Source organism: Heterodontus francisci, chromosome 1 (assembly GCF_036365525.1).
Source record: "Heterodontus francisci isolate sHetFra1 chromosome 1, sHetFra1.hap1, whole genome shotgun sequence".
Taxonomy (NCBI): Eukaryota; Metazoa; Chordata; class Chondrichthyes; order Heterodontiformes; family Heterodontidae; genus Heterodontus; species Heterodontus francisci.
Genome location: NC_090371.1, coordinates 117,438,101 through 117,459,131, shown reverse-complemented (window position 1 = coordinate 117,459,131; position 21,031 = coordinate 117,438,101). Strand labels below are relative to the sequence as shown.

At 42.4% G+C, this 21,031-nt stretch overlaps 1 protein-coding gene across 2 annotated transcripts in view; it reads left to right on the top strand.

Annotated features, from left to right (window-relative positions):
- The first annotated feature begins 1,731 nt into the window (after positions 1-1,731).
- tusc3 (tumor suppressor candidate 3) overlaps positions 1,732-21,031 on the top strand; it is a 650,020-nt gene continuing 630,720 nt past the window's right edge. For both annotated transcript variants that reach the window (XM_068056826.1, XM_068056758.1), the window contains exon 1: positions 1,732-1,851. In XM_068056826.1, the coding sequence (XP_067912927.1) occupies positions 1,747-1,851 (105 nt within the window). In that variant the 5' untranslated portion in view covers positions 1,732-1,746. The remainder of the gene's footprint in view (positions 1,852-21,031) is intronic.

Genomic DNA, 21,031 nt, shown 5'->3' with positions numbered 1-21,031 from the left:
GCGTCCATGTTTCCAATGCATACAGGAGGGCAGGTAACACCGCGGCCCTGTAGACCATAAGCTTGGTGCCAGATTTGAGGTCTTTGTCTTCAAACACTCTTTTCGTCAGATGACTGAAGGCTGTGCTGGCACACTGGAGGCAATGCTGAGTTTCATCATTGATGTCTGCTCTTACTGAGAGGCAGCTCCCAAGGTATGGGAAGTGATCCACATTGTCCAGTGGTTCTCCGTGGATCTTGATAGTCGGGGGGCAGTGTTGCACTGCGGGAGCAGGCTGTTAGAGGACCTTTGTCTTCTGGATGTTTAGCTTAAGGCCCATTCTTTTATACACTTCCGTGAATGCATTGATAAGAGTTTGAAGCTTGGCCCGAGTGTGCGCATACGCAAACGTCATCAGCATACCGCAGCATTCATTTTTCTAATGTGATGCTCGCTAGCCTCCTTGTTTTCTTCCTTGACCAATTTCACCCAACCACCATACCACCACTGTTCCATCCTATCCAAAGTCTGACGCTTTTTGTTGTATGGGTGCCATTTGCGACAGTGCCCCAGAAAATTGACTTCAAGGGTTTCAGTCCCGTTTTCAAATTGTTCCACAGGAGCACTTGCTATATTTGGGAAATGTCTTACCCAACCCCTTCGAAGTCTGTGCCTGCACCCTTCAGCTGTTTTGTTTCCTGCCGTCAGAGGCTTATCCTTTAGCTAATACCCCAATATATTTTTTCCTGCCTTCAAAAATCTAATTTATTCCCCATTGGCTCCACTTTTACCTCTAAATTACTTTCTGCTGTGTCGACTCTTCGTCCTTGTGCATACTAAAGCACTCAGAGACAGGAGTACTAAGTAAATGTAAGTTATTTTATTGGTAGTGTTCACAATGAACGCACTGTTAGATAAATTTCAGCCGTGATAAATGTGATTGTGAACGCAAATTCGTGCTTGAATTTATGTCATGTTATAATCTCCTAACTACATTTCTGAAATGCATTGACTGTCAGTGCCATAACTGAGACGGGCTGCCCTGGTTTTTTTTTTGTGTGCAGTGACGGATTGTGAAAGTAACCATTGTAATTTGCTTTTTTGTGTATTTTGTGTATAGTTTGTGGCATATTCTAATTGTTACAAAATGCCAGTTATGCACGCGGAAAAGTTTTTTTCGTATTCAAATTGCTATTTAAACACCTACATACCTACATTTAGAAAATCTCGGTGCATTTTTACTTTGACTTGCAGACTCTGCCGCACTTAAATTGCTTCTTTTGCATTACGCCCCCACGCTTTAATTTTTCAAGTTTTGTTCCCAAGTACGCAAATGTAATAATGTAACTACCTCGAATTTGTTTGTACAACGCTTTAATGCCCAATAATTTATTCAAACAAGTGTTTATAAACCTACCTTAAAACTAGTACTTAAGGTTTATGGCTTTAAGTATGAATATCACTGGAGCTCCTGTCACCAGCTACTTTGTGTCTAGTGTTTTTCCTCAGTTGTACACAGCTTCCAGTCCCAGCTGCCACCGATATATCACCGGGTATCTCGCTGGATGTGGCTCAGCGCCACCAGCTGGTTCAAGATTCTCCGCTGTCAATCATCCCCCGGGCCCGCGGCATTCTGGGTGTTGTAGTTCTCACCTCTCCTCCTCCTGCGGATTAGCGGCTGCGCTCGGACTACAGCTTCCAGAGTGCAGTTGGGCACAGGGATCCCAGCCAATGGCATGCGGACCCGGCGTTGCCCCAGTTATCGGAATGGCGTCTGGTCGGAGGTTGCCGGCGCTGCCCCTGGTAACCGTCGGTTCCTGGCTTCTCCTGCTCTTGTGCGTTCAGTTCGGAGGCGGACAGAAGAAGAAAGAGGTAAATGGAATCACACCGCGGCTACGGTGCATTCCGAAATTATTCTGCAACTGATGGGAAAAGGGCCCGATTCTCCGTGGATGCTGATGGTGCAGGTGCTCAGGGGGCTAAACCAGGGGCAGTGACACAGCACATAACGAGTTACGCTCATTTCTTTTCATCTTAAAACATAACCTGTTTATATGAGCATCCCACTGTCATAAGTCAGTCCCCAAGGTTTATATGGGGTTGCAATCGACTACTTGAGTCTCTATATCGCCCTTATTGATAGTTTTGTAGATATTTGGCAGATTTTAGTGAAAGGGCGCGTGCTGTCCTGGAAACAAACTGTTTCCTAAAATCGTACACAAATAAAATCGCGTGCCTAGCATTAATGAGGCAAATAATGTCGCTTTCATTTAGATACTTTAGGCAAAGATTTGACAGATGGAATATAATGTTGGAAAGTGTGAACTTGTCCACTTTGGCCGGAAAAAATCGAAAAGCAACGTGTTATTTACATGGGGAGAGTTTGCAGAATTCTGACATGCAGAGGGATTTGGGTGTCAGATGACACGAAACACAAAAAGTTTGTATGAGGGTACAGCAAGTGATTAAAAAGACAAATGCAATGTTGTTTATTGTAAGGGAATGGAATATGAAAGTAGAGATGTTTTGCTACAGTTGTAACTGCATTGGTAACACCACATTCAGAGTATTGTTTACAGTTTGGTCTCCTTACTTAAGAAAAGATATAATTGCATTGGAAGCAGTTCAGAGAAGGTTCACTCTACTAATTCCTGGGATGAGAGGGTTATCTTATGAGGAAAGGTTGGACAGCTTGGAGTTTAGAAGGATGAGAGGTGATCTTATTGAAACATATAAGATTCTGAGGGGACTTGACAGGGTGGGTGTTGAAAGGATGTTTCCCCTTGTGGGAGAGACTAGGGGGACACAGTTTAAAAATAAGGGATCTCCCATTTAAGACAGAGATGAGGAGAAATTTTTCTCTGAGGGTCGTGAGTCTGTGGAACTCACATCCCCAAAGAGTGGTGGAGGCAGGATCATTGAATGTTTTTAAGGCAGAGGTAGACAGTTTGTTGACAAACAAGGGAGCCAAAGTGTATCGGGGGTAGGCAGGAAAGTGGAATTAAGTCTGTAAACAGATCAGCCATGATCTTGCAGAATGGTGGAGCAGGCTCAAGGGGCGAATGGCCTATTCCTGCTCCAAGTTCATAAGTTCGTATACTGACCGTTGTTTGTACTAATGTCAATTTCTGGACAGAAAGTATCTCCAACCCATTGATCAAATAAGTTAAGCTGGAGTGCCCTTTATAGTTTTTTTGATAAACGTAATAAACTATAAATTAAAGGTTGATTTTTAATGTAAATTAACATTCCAAAAGTTGTTTATCATTCAAATTCCTTGCTCCAGTGTTTATTTTGAGAAAGTAAACCATAATTGTAAATATGCAATCAGTAAAGCAGTTTATATGCAATTCTATAAATTGTTTAAAAAATTGAGTTTTATTGTAGATATCTGCTCAGCTTCAGTGGCATTAAATATGTACCAAGTCTCTCTCATTCTCACAGAGTCACAGAATTATTACAGCAGAGAAGGAGGCCATTCAGCCCATCGTGTCTGCACCAGCTCTCCTAATAAGCATTTCACCTAGTGCCACTCCCCTCCCTTCTCCCTGTAAACCCTGCACATTCTTCCTTTTCATATAACAGTTCAATTCCCTTTTGAATGCTTCAATTGAATCTGCCTCCAGCACACTCTCAGGTAGTGCATTCCAGATTTTAAACACATGAAAAAGTTTTTCTTGAAGAAAATTGTAATCACCAGGGAAGTGGCACTGAGCAAATTGTTGGACAAGTCCTCGCTTCCTGATGGACTTCATGCTAGGGTCCTAAAAGAAGTGGCTAGTGACATGTTTGATGTGGCGGTTTTAATTTTCAAAAATTCCCTCGATTCAGGGAAGGTTCCTCTAGATTGGAAAATAGCAAATGTAACTCCTTTATTCAAAAAGGCAGGTAGACAGGCAGCAGGAAATTACAGGTGAGGTAGCTCAACATCTGTCTTGGGGAAAATGTCAGAAGCTATTATTAAAGACGTTACAGCCGGGAACTTAGAAAAATTCAAGATAATCAGGCAGAGTCAACATGGTTTTGTGAAAGGGAAATCATGTTTAACCAATTTATTGGAGTTCTTTGAAGAAGTAACATGTGCCGTGGATAGAGGGGAACCAATGGATGGACTGGACTTCGATTTGCAGAAGGCATTTGATAAGGTGCCACATCAAAGGTTATTGCGGAAAATAAAAGCTCATGGTGGTAGGGGGTAACATTTTGGCATGGATAGAAGATTGGCTAGCTAACAGGAAACCGAGAGTAGTCATAAATGGGTTATTTTCAGGCTGGCAAGATGTAGTGAGTGGTGTGCCGTGGGATTCAGTGCTGGAGCTAAATTTGCTGATGACACAAAGATAGGTAGAAAAGTAAATTGTGAAGAGGACATGAGGGTACAAAGGGGTATAGATAGGCTAAGTGAGTGGGCAAAGATCTGACAAATGGAGTATAATGTGGGAAAATGTGAAATTGTCCATTTTGGGGGTGAAGAATAAAAAGCATATTATCTAAATGGTGAGATTGCAGAGCTCTGAGATGCTGACGGATCTGGTTGTCCTGGTGCCTGAATCGCAAAAGGTTAGTATGCAGAGAGAGCAAGCAATTAGGAAAGCTAATAGAATGTTATCGTTTATTGTGAGGGGAATTGAATACATAAGTAGGGAGGTTATGGTTCAGTTATAGAGGGCATTGGTGAGACTACATCAAGAGTACAGTGTACAGTGTTAGGGTGAGGTGGTGACGTAGTGGTATTGTCACTGGACTAGTAACCCAGAGACCCAGGGTATTGCTCTGGGGACATGGGTTCGAATCCCACCCACAGCAGAAGGTGGAATTTGAATTCAATTAATAAATCTGGAATTAAAAAGCTAGTCTAATGATGGCCATGAAACCATTGTCGATTATTGTAAAAACCCATCTGGTTCACTAATGTGAAGGAAATCTGCTGTCCTTACCTGGTCTGGCCGATATGTGACTCCAGACCCACAGCAATGTGGTTGACTCTTAAATGCCCTCTGAAATGGTCTAGCAAGCCACTCAGTTGTATCTAACCGCTACAATGTCAATAAAAAGGAATGAAACCGGATGGACCACCCGGCATCGACCGAGGCACCGGAAACGACAACGGCAAACCCAGCCCTGTCGACCCTGCAAAGTCCTCCTTACTGGTGGCTTGTGCCAAAGTTGGGAGAGCTGTCCCACAGACTAGTCAAGTAACAGCCTGACATAGTCATACTCATGGAATCATACCTGACAGACAATGTCCCAGACTCTGCCATCACCATCCCCGGGTATGTCCTGTCCCACCGGCAGGACAGACCCACCAGAGGTGGTGGCACAGTGGTATACGGTAGGGAGGGAGTTGCCCTGGGAGTCCTCAACATCAACTCTGGACCTCATGAAGTCTCATGGCATCAGATCAATCGTGGACAAGGAAACCTCCTGCTGATTACTACCTACCGCCCTCCCTCAGCTGATGAGTCAGTACTCCTCCATGTTGAACAGTACTTGGAGGAAGCACTGAGGGTGGCGAGGGCACAGAATGTACTCTGGGTGGGGGACTTCAATGTCCATCACCAAGAGTGGCTCAGTAGCACCACTACTGACTGAGCTGGCCGAGTCCTAAAGGACATTTCTGCCAGACTGGGTATGTGGCAGGTGGTGAGGGAACCAACAAGAGGGGAAAACATACTTGACTACGTCCTCACCAATCTGCCTGCCACAGATGCATCTGTCCATGACAGTATTGGGAGGAGTGACCACCGCACAGTCCTTGTGGAGACGAAGTCCTGCCTTCACATTGAGGATACCCTCCTTCGTGTTGTGTGGCACTACCACCGTGCTAAATAGGATAGATTTCGAACAGATCTAGCAATGCAAAACTGGGCATCCAGGAGGTACTGTGGGCCATCAGCAGCAGGAGAATTGTACTCAAATACAATCTGTAACTCATGGCCCGGCATATCCTCCACTCTACCATTACCATCAAGCCAGGAGACCAACACTGGTTCAATGAAGTGTGCAGGAGGGCATGCCAGGAGCAGCACCAGGCATACCTCAAAATGAGGTGTCAACCTGGTGAAGCTACAACAGACGACTACTTGCGTGCCAAACTGCTTAAGCAGCACGCAATAGACAGAGCTAAGCGATCCCATAACCAACGGATCAGATCTAAGCTCTGCAGTCATGCCACATCCTGCTCAGTGATGCTCAGTTTGGGTTCCGCCAGGGCCACTCAGCTCCTGACCTCATTACAGCCTTGGTTCAAACATGGACAAAAGAGCTGAACTCAAGAGGTGAAGTGAGAGTGACTGCCCTTGACATCAAGGCAGCATTTGACCGGGAATGGCAGCAAGGAGCCCAAGCAAAACTGAGGTCAATGTGAATCGGGGAAAACCCTTCGCTGGCTGGAGTCATACCTAGCGCAAAGGAAGATGGTTGTGGTTGTTGGAGGTCAATCATCTGAGCTACAGGACATCACTGCAGGAGTTCCTCAGGGTAGTGTCCTAGGCTCAACCATCTTCAGCTGCTTCATCAATGACCTTCCTTCAATCATAAGGTCAGAAGTGGGGATGTTCACTGATTGCACAATGTTCAGCACCATTCGCAACTCCTCAGATACTGAAGCAGTCCGTGTAGAAATGCAGCAAGACCTGGACAATATCCAGGCTTGGGCTGATAAGTGGCAAGTAACATTCGTGCCACACAAGTGCCAGGCAATGACCATCTCCAACATGAGAGAATCTAACTATCTCCCCTTGACATTCAATGGCATTACCAGCACTGAATCCCCCACTATCAACATCCTAGGGGCTACCATTGACCAGAAAATGAACTGGAGTAGCCATATAAATACCGTGGCTACAAGAGCAGGTCAGAGGCTAAGAATCCTGTGGCGATTAACTCACCTCCTGACTCCCCAAGCCTGTCCACCCATCTACAAGGCACAAGTCAGGAGTGTGATGGAATACTCTCCAATTGCCTGGATGGGTGCAGCTCCAACAACACTCGAAGCTCAACACCATGCAGGAGAAAGCAGCCCGCTTGATTGGCACCCCATCTACAACCTTCACTCCCTTCACCACCGACACACAGTGGCAGCAGTATGTACTATCTACAAGATGCACTGCAGCAACGCACCAAGGTTCATTTGACAGCACCTTCCAAACCCGTGACCTCTATCAACTAGAAAGACAAGGGCAACAAATGCATGGGAACACCACCACCTGCAAGTTCCCCTCCAAGCCACACACCATCCTGACTTGGAACTATATCGCCGTTCCTTCACTGTCACTGGGTCAAAATCCTGGAACTCCCTTCCTAACAGCACAGTGGGTGTACCTACCCCAAATGGACTGCAGCGGTTCAAGAAGGCAGCTCACCACCACCTTGTCAAGGGCAATTAGGGATGGGCAATAAATGCTGGCCTGGCCAGCAACGCCCACATCCCATGAATAAAAAAAAAGTATTGGTCTCCTTATTTAAGGAAGGATGCAAATTCAGAAGCAGTTCAGAGAAGGTTTATTAGACTAGTACCTGGAATGGGCTAGTTGTCTTATGAGGAACGGTGGCACAGGCTAGGCTTGTATCTGCTGATGTTTAGAAGAGTAAGAGGCGACTTGATTGGAACAAATAAGATGCTGAGGGGTCTTGACAGGGGGCGAGTGGCCTACTGTTGCTTCTAATTCGTATGTACATATGCTTTTACTTCTTTAACCAATTATTTGAAATCTGTGCCCTAGCATTCTCGATCCTTTCACGAGTGGGAGCAGTTTCTTCCTATCTGCTCTGTATCGACCCTTCATGATTTTGAACACCCCATATCAAATCTCCTCTCAGCCTTCTCTTCTCCAAAGAAAACCGTCCAAAATTCTCCAATCTACCTTCATAACTGAAGTTCCTCATCCATGGAACCATGCTTGCGAATCTTTTCTGCATCCTCTCTAACGCCTTCAAATCCTTCCTAAAGTGTGGCGCCCAGAACTGGACAGAATACTCCAGCTGAGGCCAAACTAGTCTTCCATACAAGTTCAATATAACCTTCTTGCTCTTGTACTCTATGCCCCTATGAATAAAGCCCAGGATACTGTATGCTTTATTAACTGTTCTCTCAACCTGTCCTGCCACCTTCAATGACTTGTGCACATATACTCTCAGGCCCTCTGCTCCTGCTCTCCCTTGAGAATTGTACCCATTATTTTAAATTGTCTCTCCATGTTCTTCCTACCAAAACGTATCCCTTCATATTTCTCCACATTGAACTTCTGCCACCTGTCCGCCCATTCCACCAACTTGTCTATGTCATAAAAATGCCATACGAATGCAAGTCTTGCTTTTTTTAAAGTAACGCCTAGCTAGCTTTCTGGGTGCCAAGGATCCGATCCTATGAAGGCTTTCCCTTGCATTTTTTGTTGTCTTAACAGCTTGACTGAATGTATGTTTTTGTTCCTATTTGTTATGTCCCTTTGTAAGGAAAGGGAAGTGAGGGTCCAAACCAGACAAAGCCTGCTCAATGTTACTTAAAAAAGTTATTAGAAGAGCGAAGAGGGGACATGAAAAAACATTGGCGGGCAAGATAAAGGAAAATCCTAAGGCGTTTTATAAGTATATTAAGAGCAAGGGAAAGAGTAGGGCCTATTCGGGACCAAAGTGGCAATCTCTGTGTGGAGCGGGAGGACATAGGTGAGGTTTTAAATGATTACTTTTCATCTGTTTTCACTGTGGAGAATGACGATGTAGATGTAGAGATCAGGGAGGGGGATTGCGATATACTTGAACATATTAACATTGAAATGGAGGAGGTATTCGATGTTTTAGCGGGCTTAAAAGTGGATAAATCTGCAGGCCCAGATGAGATGTATCCCAGGCTGTTATGTGAAGCAAGGGAGGTGATAGGGGCTCTAACACAAATTTTCAGATCCTCTCTGGCCACGGGAGAGGTGCCAGAGGACTGGAGGACAGTGAATATGGTACCATTATTCCAGAAGGGTAGCAGGGATAGACCAGGTAATTACAGGCCGGTCAGTCTAACATCAGTGGTTGGGAAACTATTGGAAAAAATTCTGAGGGACAGGATTAATCTCCACTTGGAGAGGCAGGGGATAGTCAGCACGGCTTTGTCAGGGGGAGATTGTGTCTAACTAACTTGACTGAATTTTTCGAGGAGGTGACTAGATATGTAGATGAGGGTAAAGCAGTTGATGTAGTCTACATGGACTTCAGGAAGCCTTTTGATAAAGTCCCGCATGGGAAATTGGTTAACAAGGTAAGAGCCCATGGGATCCAGGGCAATTTGGCAAATTGGATCCAAAATTGGCTTAGTGGCAGGAAACAGAGGGTAATGGTTAAAGGTTGTTTTTACGAGTGGAAGCCTGTGACCAGTGGTGTACCGCAGGGATCGGTGCTGGGACCCTTGCTGTTTGTAGTGTACATTTAGGCGTGAATATAGGAGGGATGATAAGTAAGTTCGCAGATGACACGAAAATTGGTGGTGTCGTAGATAGTGAGGAGGAAAGCCTTAGATTACAGGACGATATAGATGGGTTGAGCTGTGCAAATGGAATTTAATCCTGTGAAGTGTGAGGTGATGCACTAAAAAGGCAAGGGAATATACAATGGATGGTAGGACCTAGGAAGTACAGAGCATCAGAGGGACCTTGGTGTTCTTGTCCATAGATCACTGAAGGCAGCAGCACAGGTAGATAAGGTGGTTAGGAAGGCATGTGGGATACTTGCCTTTATTAACCGAGGCATAGAATATAAGAGCAGGGAGGTTATGATGGAGCTGTATAAAATGCTAGTTAGGGCACACCTGGAATACTGTGTACAGTTCTGGGCACCACACTATAGGAAGGATGTGATTGCACTGGAGAGGGTGCAGAGGAGATTCACCAGGTTGTTGCCTGGGCTGGAGCATTTCAGTGAATAAGAGAGACTGAAAAGGCTAGGGTTCCTTAGAACAGAGGAGGATGAGGGGGGACTTGATTGAGGTATACAAAATTATGAGGGGCATTGATAGATAGGAAGAGACTTTTTCCCTTAGCGGAGGGGTCAATAACCTGGGGGCATAAATTTAAGTTAAGGGGTAGGAGGTTTAGAGGGGATTTGAGGAAAAAGCGTCACCCAGAGGGTGGTTGGAATCTGGAATACACTGCCTGAAGGGTGGTAGAGGCAGGAACCCTCACAACATTTAAGAAGTATTAGGTGAGCACTTGAAACGCCATAGCATACAAGGCTACGAGCCAAGTGCTGGAAAATGGGACTAGAATAGTTAGGTGCTTGATGGTCGGCACAGACACGATGGGCTGAAGGGTCTGTTTCTGTGCTGTATAACTCTATGACTGTTTGATTACAGGGACTTCCCAACACCATGGATATGAAGTGTTTATCGACGACTGAGACTGACTGATGAATTGCTTATTAGTTAAGTCGACAATGAAATAATCACAAAGCCTAATTCAGTAGCATTTATATAAATTTTGAATCTGCCTGTTCATATTTGAGTGAATACACTTTGCTTTAAAACACAATCATTCAGTGGAACTCCTTTTCTCTCAAAACCTTTCTGTAGAAAACTGGTCAAAAAATCTTGCAATGTGATAGATTTTAACTAATGTCGGGCAGGTTATCTGGGCCTCTGGAAACCCAGCAGGTCAAAGGAGGTGTGAAGGGCCTATAAGGTAAGTGCCTTTGCAGCACTGCTTGTAGTCTTCCCACCAAGTATAACCAGCTTACTTGCTTCACTCCCTATGATCACTATCTTGCTCCTCTCGACTGCCATGTCGCCATGCAGACACAATATGTTTCCTCCACCGCACTGCGATCTCTCCGAATTCAATCTCTTTTTCCCTCCTCCCCAACCCCCAGCCTACTTACTGTTTGCTTGGGTGCGTCCTTGTGCTGCAGGTTTTCCCGCCCAACAGGCAGCCTGCAGAAAAATTTGCAAACTTTCACTTCGCCGTTTCACATCCAGAACTACTCCCCACAACTCTGAACTTTTAGCCCTTTAAATATCAGGATCAATGTCTTCCTATTTCTCTCTGAAAAATTTGTTTAAATGGGTGTTTGATTTAAAAAAATTGTATGAGGTTAATGGTATATCATTTTAATGCAAATTAAGCAAGAGGGAGAGAAATGCTTGTTTCTCATTTTAGGAATTTAGGAAAAAAGTGTGAAATGCTGCACATGTATTTCAATGGCCTTATTATTAATATACTTGCAAATATAAGTCCAATAACTTTAAAAAAACTTTCCTATATCTGTTCATATGTGTTTCCACAATATGAAGGATTACAACATTTTAAATTTTTAACTATGCATGGTAAGTTTTACTGTGGAGGGTGCTGTCTATGAGGTAATCTAAAACACAGAAACTTGCTTGCATGCTCCATGATAAAGCACCCTTTCCATAAAATAATGATGCCATAGGCTAAAATATACCAATGCAAAATGCATATTCATTAAAGTAATGCAATTCTACTGGTACAAAAATATCAATCTTCAGATTTATACAATTAATTGAGAAGTTGTCTGTGAGCTATTTGGTCCTTTTCTGCTGTAAAGTTGGAGATACCAGTTTACCATTATGTTGTATATACTCATCTACCTTCATTTATATTAATACATATTTAAAGTTGAAAATTTTGATTAAACAAATTTCATATCAATGCAGTATTTATGTGTCCACAGGCCATGTTTAAAATATGTCATGCATTAAATGTGAACAAAGAACTAAAGGTATTTTCAACCAAATATTGTAGTGAGTCTTGGTTTGCCGCAAAAGTTGGAGTCTAAATTTGTACGAGTGTATTACTATGCTTATGTTTTCATGTTGCATTGGTTAACCAGAAATTAACTAGTTTTATTTGCAATACAGACCAACTTTGATACACAGAATGTGGTTTTCCCCCCTACTATGGAGTCAGTATCCTATATACAGCTCCGATAGCCAAGAGAGCAATGGCAGGTTGTAGACCTTTTCAAGGCCAACTATTTATCTGTGGGATGGGTCTTCAGGAGGTCCATCTACAGTGCTGTAAGCAAAGTGATGTCAGGTATTTTATGCTCCTGTAAAGCTTCAATTGTATAGCCTATGTTATTACTTGGTGGATATCTAATTAAATTACAAGTATTATTCACAGATTTGAATGTTGGGCATTGATATCGGCAACATATTGACTTCACTGGATTATCCCCAATTAGAATTGTATTGCAAGTCACTGCCATGAGAGCATGGGCAGATTAATTTTCCTGAGTTGAGTTACACCACAGGCAGAATGAATTTTTACAGCAAATTTTATGGCGATGCAACATAATTCTGGATGTTTATTAACACAGAAGTACCACTGTTATTATTTAAATGGAGAGAGACTGCAAAAAAGTGCAGTACAGAGGGATCTGGGTGTTCTTGTGCATGAAACACTAAAAGTTAACATGCAGGTGCAGCAAGTAATTAAGAAGGCAAATGGAATTTTGGCCTTTATTGCCAAGGGGTTGGAGTTTAAAAATAGGGAAGTCTTGTTGCAAGCTGTACAGGGTGTTGGTGAGGCCGCATCTGGAGTAGACATAGAGACATTCAGCACTGAAACAGGCCCCTAGGCCCACTGAGTCTGTGCCGACCAACAACCACCCATTTATACTAATCCTACATTAATCCCATACTCTGTACAGTTTTGGTCCCCATATTTAAGAAAGGATATACTGGCATTGGAGGCAGTTCGAAAGAGATTCACTTGGCTAATTCCTGGGATGAAGGGGTTGACTTATCAAGAACGGCTAAACAGGCTAGGCCTTTATTCATTAGAGTTTAGAAGAATGAGGGGTGATCTTATTGAAACGTACAAGGTTCTGAGGGGGCTTGACAGAGTAGATGTTGAGAAGATGTTTCCATTAGTGGGGGAATTTTGAACTAGGGGACACAGTTACAGAATAAGGGGACACTCATTTAAAACTGAGAAGCGAAGGAATTTCTTCTCTCAGAGGGTAGTGAATATCTGGAATTCTCTACCCCAGAGAGTTGTGGATCGAATTTTGAAATATCGGGGCGATAAGGCTAAGAGGAGCTGGCGCGATAGAGGAGTTGAGGCCTGGGGCAGATCAGCCATGATCTTATTGAATGGTGGGGCAGGCTTGAGGGGCCAAATGACCTACTCCTGCTCCTATTTCTTATGTTTTTATGTACTATAATTGAATACTTTAGTCCGTTGAATCCTGAGCAAGAGATCCCCTTCAATACACATTTTACACTGTTCCCAAAGAATGCCTATAAATCTAACTTAAAAGAACATACGAGCATATGAACATATGAATTAGGAGCAGGAGTAGGCCACTTGGCCCGTTGAGCCTGCTCTGCCATTCAACAAGATCATGGCTGAACTGATTAACCTCAACTCCACATTCCCGCCTACCCCCGATAACCTTTCACCCCCTTGCTGAGCAAGAATCTATCTACCTCTGCTTTAAAAATATTCAAAAACTCTGCTTCCACCACCTTTTGAGGAAGAGAGTTCCAAAGACTCATGACCCTCAGAGAAAAATTTCTCCTCATCTCTGTCTTAAATGGGCGACCCCTTATTTTTAAACACTGACCCCTAGTTCTATCCTTTTCACATCCACCCTGTCAAGACCCCTCAGGAACTTGTATGTTTTAATCAAGTCGCTACTTACTCTTCTAAACTCCGTCAGATGCAAGTCTAGCCTGTCCATCCTTTCCTCATAAGACAACCCACCCATTCCAGGTATGAGTCAAATAAACCTTCTCTGAGCTGCTTCCAATGCATTTATATCCTTCCTTAAATAAGGAAGCCAATACTGTGCACAGTGATCCAGATGTGGTCTCACCAATGCTCTGTATAACTGTAGCATAACCTCCCTGCTTTTGTATTCAATTCCCCTCACTATAACGATAACATTCTATTAAGCTTTCCTAATTACATGCTGTACCTGCATACTAACGTTTTGCCTTTCATGCATTAGGACACCCAGATCCCTCTGCATCTCAGAGCTCTGCAATTTCTCACCATTTCGATAATATGCTTTTTTATTCTTCCTGCCAAAATAGACATTTTCACATTTTCCTACATTATAGTCTATTTTCCAGATCTTTGCCCACTCACTTAACCTATTTATATCCCTTTGTAGCCTCCTTATGTCCTCTTCACAACTTATTTTCCTACCTATCTTTGTGTCATCAGCAAATTTAGCAATCATATCTTCAGTCCCTTCATCCAAGTCATTTATATAAATTGTAAAACGTTCAGGCCCTAGCACTGATCCCTGTGGCACACCACTCGTTACATCTTGCCAACCAGAAAATGACCCATTTATGCCTACTGTCTGTTTCCTGTTAGCTAGCCAATCTTCTATCCATGCCAAAATGTTACCCCCTACACCATGAGCTTTTATTTTCCGCAGTAACATTTGATGTGGCACCTTATCAGATGCCTTCCTGGAAATCTTAAGTACAGTGCATCCACCAGTTCCCCTTTATCCACAGCACATGTTACTTCTTAAAGGACTCCAATAAATTGATTAAACATGATTTCCTTTTCACAAAACCAGGTTGACACTGCCTAATTACCTTGAATGTTTCTAAGTGCCCTGCTATAACGTCTTTAATATTAGCTTCCAACATTTTCCCTAAAACAGATGTTAAGTTAACTGGCCTAAAGTTTCCTGCTTTCTGTCTCCCTCCCTTTTTGAACAAAGGAGTTACTTTGGCTATTTTCCAATGGAATGGGACCTGCCCCCGAATCTAGGGAATTTTGGAAAATTAAAACCAATGCATCAACTATCTTACTAGCCACTTCATTTAAGACACTTGGATGAAGTCCATCAGGACACGGGGACTTGTCAGCCCGCAGCTCTAACAATTTGCTCAGTACCACTTCTCTTGTGATTGTAATTTTTTTGAGTTCCTCCCTCCCTTCCATTTCCTGATATCCAGCTATTTCTGGGATGTTACTTGTATCTTTTATGGTGAAGATCAATGCAAAATACCTGTTCAATTCATCTGCCATCTCCTTATTTTCTATTATTAATTTCCCAGACTCACTTTCTATAGGACCAACGCTCACTTTGTTCACTTTTCATTTTTCAATATCTACAGAACCTTTTACTATCTGTTTATATATTTTTAGCTTGCTCGAAGTTCTTAGAATGCTAAAAGCAGGTGCCTATGACTTCAGTCAATAAGTTTCATTCATTTTTAATCATACTGTATAAATGTTCATGTAATATTATGTTGTGTGTTACTGTCTTCTACTTTTTGAGAGTTTACAAATGGCTGCCTTATACAGGCTCATTTAATAACTGTCAGTTTATTGCCAGCTTGTCTTACTGCAATTCTGAAATATAGTCACAATGTAGAGGAATAAGTAGAACACTTGACCCTATTTGGTCCTGACTGCAGTATCTTTCTTTGATTCTCTCTGATGCATGTCTAACCTTCTTTCACGCAGAACATAGAAGTTGCAAAGAAGCTCATAATGAAATCTCTGTCAAGGTTGTAACTAAAATTTTCTTCAAAATCCACTCCGTCTTCATTCTTAAACTCTTCTGTTGCTTATTTCTACCATAAATAACCATCTGATACCATCTTCAGTCCTCCCAATACTTATCTCAAGCACACTTAGCCCTGCCTGCTCCTAACAATACTTCTTTCTTTAATTCTTCCTTTTATCCTTTCTGTCATGATGAATGATGTGGCATGCAGTTATTCTGAAATTCCTAGCAGGTGTTAAAATGATCTATTTCTTTCACTGGTGCTTAGAATGTTAGGATAGCCGTATAAGTGACATAAAATACAATCGAACAAAAACGTGATCAGGAAAGTGCTAAAATTGTTATTGTGCCAAAAATATTGAATGAATTATGAAAATAGTACAGAATGTTGATATTTTGCTTAGTATATGGACTTTGAGATTTTAAGATTCTGGAATACTGAGTTCTTGTGATTAACAATGTATCCTACCTATGCATATCGTATCTTGGTACATCGGGTGTTTCATTGAAACTTGTTAAGTACTTGCAGCACCAGTTAGTCCTGTAGGTGGCACTATGTTAAGCATTTTCAATGTTAAAGGTGTCAGACTGTATGACACACAGTCGCTGCTATTTTATGGTCAACTGTTTTAACCTGAGATTGCACATCAGGTAACTGGGTTCCCACAAATTGTTAATTTTTTTAATTCCAGCTGCTATTTTTTCTCTCAATTATGGAAATTTATAATATCCAAAGCGAGGCAACAACATAAAATAATCCAAATAAAATTTTGCATTATGACTATTTTTGTCCATTGAATTATCTTTTGTATCCCTTAATGTCTTCATTAAAGTTTTTACTTGATGGCCTCATTCCTCTCCCAAAACCTTGCGCTTGGACATGATATTTTTGCTGAGAGGTGTGACTCAGTAAACTGGATTTGGATTCTGCAGTCTGAGCATTTGCAGTCTACCTAATTTCCCAGCATGCATCAGTACCATTTAGTCAGCTGCTCTGATGGTATTTTATTTAACCTTGTAGAACTTTCTGCCTGGTAGCTTTTCAAATAGTTTTTAAAATCAAGAGACAATTTTCAAAAGCTTGTAGTGAGGTAAAATTTATGTTGAAATAAAAACAAAAAGTGCTGGAAAATACTCAGCAGATTTGGCAGCATCTGTGGAGAGAGAAGCAAAATTAACATTTCAGGTCAGTGACCTTTCATCAGAACCTGATGAAAGGTTAACTTTGTTTCTCTCTCCACAGATGCTGCCAGACCTGCTGAGCATTTTCCAGCACTTTTTGTTTTTATTTCAGATTTCCAATATCTGCAGTATTTTTCTTTTATATTGAGTTTTTAAAAAAAGATACTGTATGTGTTTGCCTATGTGTTTGCAAGAGAATGACAGACAACCAGTGTACTTTATGCAATATTAGTTCAACTGTCAAAAAAGCTGATTTTGAAGCTGACTAATTAGTTCCACAAGTCAGTTAGAAAAGGCCACAGATGGCCCAAATTTTGCTGTGTTAATGATGGCACAACCGTCAGTGTTTGGTGTCATTGCAACTTTGAAACTGACAGCAACTTCTGGTGTCCACACATGCACAGCTAAATGTGGAAATCCAGAAATTGCTGTCAGTGATTCCCTGCTCCACAGGGTACGCTATTGAAGTTCTCACAGATGGCAATCTCCTTGAAATCACTGAACGAACGAGAACTTCCCCTCTTACACTGGAAGCTTACTGTTTAAAACCCCCTGAAGAGGTTAGCCCTTATTAATGAGGTGCAACTGGGTTTTTAACAGTGTACAAATTCATACCTAGTGCTGAAGAACCTCTCTGGGCCTGGAAAACGAATTTTATATTTGTGTAATATCAAATTCTTCTATTATCATTTCATCATTTTTTAATGTAATTATTTTTTAAAAGTTTGTTTTATATTTCAGCTTATAATATGTATGGTCCAATCTTTATTTCAGTCTCTGTAAAATTTATAAAAATTGAAGGATAATCAATACATTTTACTTCCTGGTTTGCTGCCTGTCAGGATTCTTCAGTGTGATTGGCTACTTACCCTACTTGATGACATCACTGGCTGGACACCTGAGATCCCCTAAAGTTGGTGTCAGAATCAAATTAACGTCGGGAAAGGGAAACTCCTCGCCACAGAGATCAGTAGATCTTTGTAGGGAACTCTCTTCAAGGCCAGCAACGAGTGCCATTCATTGCTGAATACAAAATCTGGGTCATTATAATTTTTTACATCTATGAGACACACAGAGAAAGACAAGTGATGAGGAAGGCAAATGGTAGTTTTGTTCCTCATTCTAATTTGATTTTTAAGTTGCATTTTGCAGAGAGTCATACAAAGATAGGGGAGGGAAACTGCTTGAGGTTGAGAATGAGGGGCCCTCTGGCCTCTCAGCACCCATTCTTGGGAGAAATCAGTGGGAGAACAGTAGATAGAGGATTATACTTGAGGTGAGTGACAATGAAGCAAGGGGGAGAGGAGTATAGAGAGGTTGAATAGGTTGTCCAAAGAGGAAGAAATGGGGGGAGTGATTGGAGTGAGAGTGTGTTGTGAAGATCGTGGAAACAAGGACATAGAAGAGGCATGAGGAACTGAGAGAAGAAAAGCGCACCACTAAGGACTACATTTACCTTGCAATCCCCACTCCAAGTACAGCTGAAGTGGCTCCTTTCCCTACCGTATCATCCACTACCTACCACAGAAAATGAAAGGACAGAGGCAGAAGTGGACAAAGAGAGAAGTATAAGAAGAATGAAGGGGGAAGAATCAGGAGAGAATAAAAAGATAAAGGCAGAAACAGAAGGGAAGAGGCAGAGTGTGTTGGTAACAGCGAATCATCTGTGGCTCAGTTGATAGCACTCTCGCCTCTGAATCACATGATTGTGGGTTCAGGGCTCACACTAGGACGTCAGCACAAAAATCAAAACTGACACTCCAGTGTAGTACTGAGGGAATGCTGCGCTGTTGGAGGTGCCATCTTTTGGATGAAATGTTAACTAAGACCCTGTATGCCCTTTCAGGTGAATATAAAAGATCCTATGGCACTATTTTGAAGAAGAGCGGGATAGTTATTCCAAGTGTCCTGGCCAATATTTATCCCTCAATCAACATCACAAAAACACATCATGTAGCCATTTATCACATTGCTGTTTGTCGGAGCTTGCTGTGTGCAAATTGGCTGCTGTGCTTCCTACATTACAACAGTGACTACACTTCAAAAAGTACTTCATTGGCTGTAACGTGCTTTAGGATGTCCTGTAGTTGTGAAAAGCGCTATGTAAATTTAAATCTCTTTAACACAAAGACATTGGTGATAAATAAATGGGTTACAATATTCTTTGGCTTACTGTGCACAATGCTACAGGAAATTTGCCAGCGCTTTCTTAAGTCTTGCATAGAGTGCTCACTTTCTACTGGTGTTGCATTTACTTATCTTCTTAGTGTCACCATCTCACCTTGTTGATTGGTTAAAAGTGGAAGGGTAGCTTAAAACTGAGGAGGTAGGAAATTCATAAATCAAAAGAAAGGGCAGGATCTAAAAAACTACCAGTGACAGACTGTTAATGTCTTAGCATAAAAGTCTTAGCATAAAAAACTAAATGTGAAAGATTTGTCAGGAAAATGTACCATTAAAAGATACATGCAAAACGCTTTTTGAAAAACATTTTGCACCATATTTTCTGCAGTAAGCAAAATTTCTAATGTCCAAAACAAGGGGGTAGGACTTTATGCTGCCCTTGGAGATGGGCATGGAGGCAGAGGAGCAAGCAAAATGGTAAGGGGAGCCATTTGTGACGCTGTCCTGGCCCCCTGCCAATTTTGTATGGATCGGGGAGGTCGAGGACGGCCTTCCCGCTCCAGGCCAATTGAGGTCCTTGGCCTCTTACCGACTCCACTCCAATTTTGTGAAGGACGGAAGGGTGTGCTGCCACGTGGAAACACTGCCAGGTAAAACTTGGTGATCTCCTAGTGGTCTTGAGGGGGGGGTGGGGTTCGGGGGAGATCCTACTTTTGGAGGCAATCCATGGCCCCCAGAGGGCCCACCCGGCAGCAGTGGCCGCCCGCCCCCACCAAGAACCCCACCCCTGGCCCTCACTAACCTCTTCTCTCACCCCATTGAGGGGCCTGACTGACTGCCCCCAGCTACCCCGACTCCACTTATCCGCATCCCGAAGTCTTTGAACTCTTCTCTTCTGAAGGCCTTCTGAGATACTGGCAGTGGCCACCACTCGCAATGGTGCTGCTAGCACTGCAGAGGTGCCTGACCTCTGGTTGTCAGCTCTGGAGGTGGGCGCTCGTCCCTTAAAGGGACAGTGTTCCTGATGGTGGGCAGTTAATTGGCTGTGTGCCATTAAATTGCAAAGGAGTGTGGTGCAACAGAGGGTTGAGGTGGGTTCTCCTCCTGCCTTCTGGCCCACTGCTGGGACCCATGGCACTGGAATAAAATATGGCCCAAGGTATCTAACATAAAAAAGTATAATTTACATACTTTAAAATAACATGATTAAATCTGTTTATAAACTTGTCTTTTAAATATTTGAATACCTTTGTTAATCTTTCTAAACTTAAAAGAGATGCTAGTTGTCGTCCTAGACCTGGACTTGATATTTTTGCTCAGTGCTATGCCTCTGCCAGCTGAAGGCAGATTCTGCAGTTGAACATCTATGTCAGCACAATTATACGAGTAATATCTGGTTGTTTTTCAAAAACAAAACAAAAACTATATTGCACATTTCAAAAGTTTGATTCATGTAACGATCATAGTTTTTTTTAGAAGTAGAAACACCGCATGCTTATATGAATGTGTAGTGTGCGCTTTGAAGAACTTAAAGCTACTCCCAGGCTACAGACATTTTTTTGTAGCATTCTGCAGTGCATTGGGGTATGACCTTCAGAAGGTGGTCCACTCTTAAGGTAGTCCCTTAAGAGGTGTAAGTGAAGATCACCAAAGGAAGTGATGTCACATCACACATGACCAGTTAGTTAAGGGTGCACCCCGACAGTGAGATGTATTTAGATGTGGCTTGTGTAGTGTTGTATGTTCTAGTTACGTTGTAATACAACCCACATTTTCTATGGATATTACTTGTAGTCCTGTGAATCTTACAATAGTTCATATATCAAAGGAACAAGTAATAATAAATGGTGGCAACATTTGGGATATATTTTTTCTGAAGAGCATCAAATATTACTTTGTGGAAGTGTTTGATTCTTTTTTTCTGAAGAACACAATAAGAAAGAACAAAGAACAGCGTTTACTTGCCTCGAAAGGCTGAAGATTCTGGAGAGCAGTTAGCAGGGGACCCCACAGCAATGCAGTGAGCTAGACTACAGACAAGATGCCGAGAAGTGTTGAAACTTTGTGTGTACAGCAGGCAATCTGCCAGGAGATTATAGATTTCACCTAAGCTGGCAATGGGTCGAAAAATATGGAAAGTAGTAGCTACAGCCATCACTGTTTTAGTTTTCCCAGTTTTTTTTTTGCTTCATGGGAGGGCCTAAGCCAAAAAGACCAGGAAGAACTTGACAGAGGTACTGGAGGCAGATCTCTTTTTTTAAAA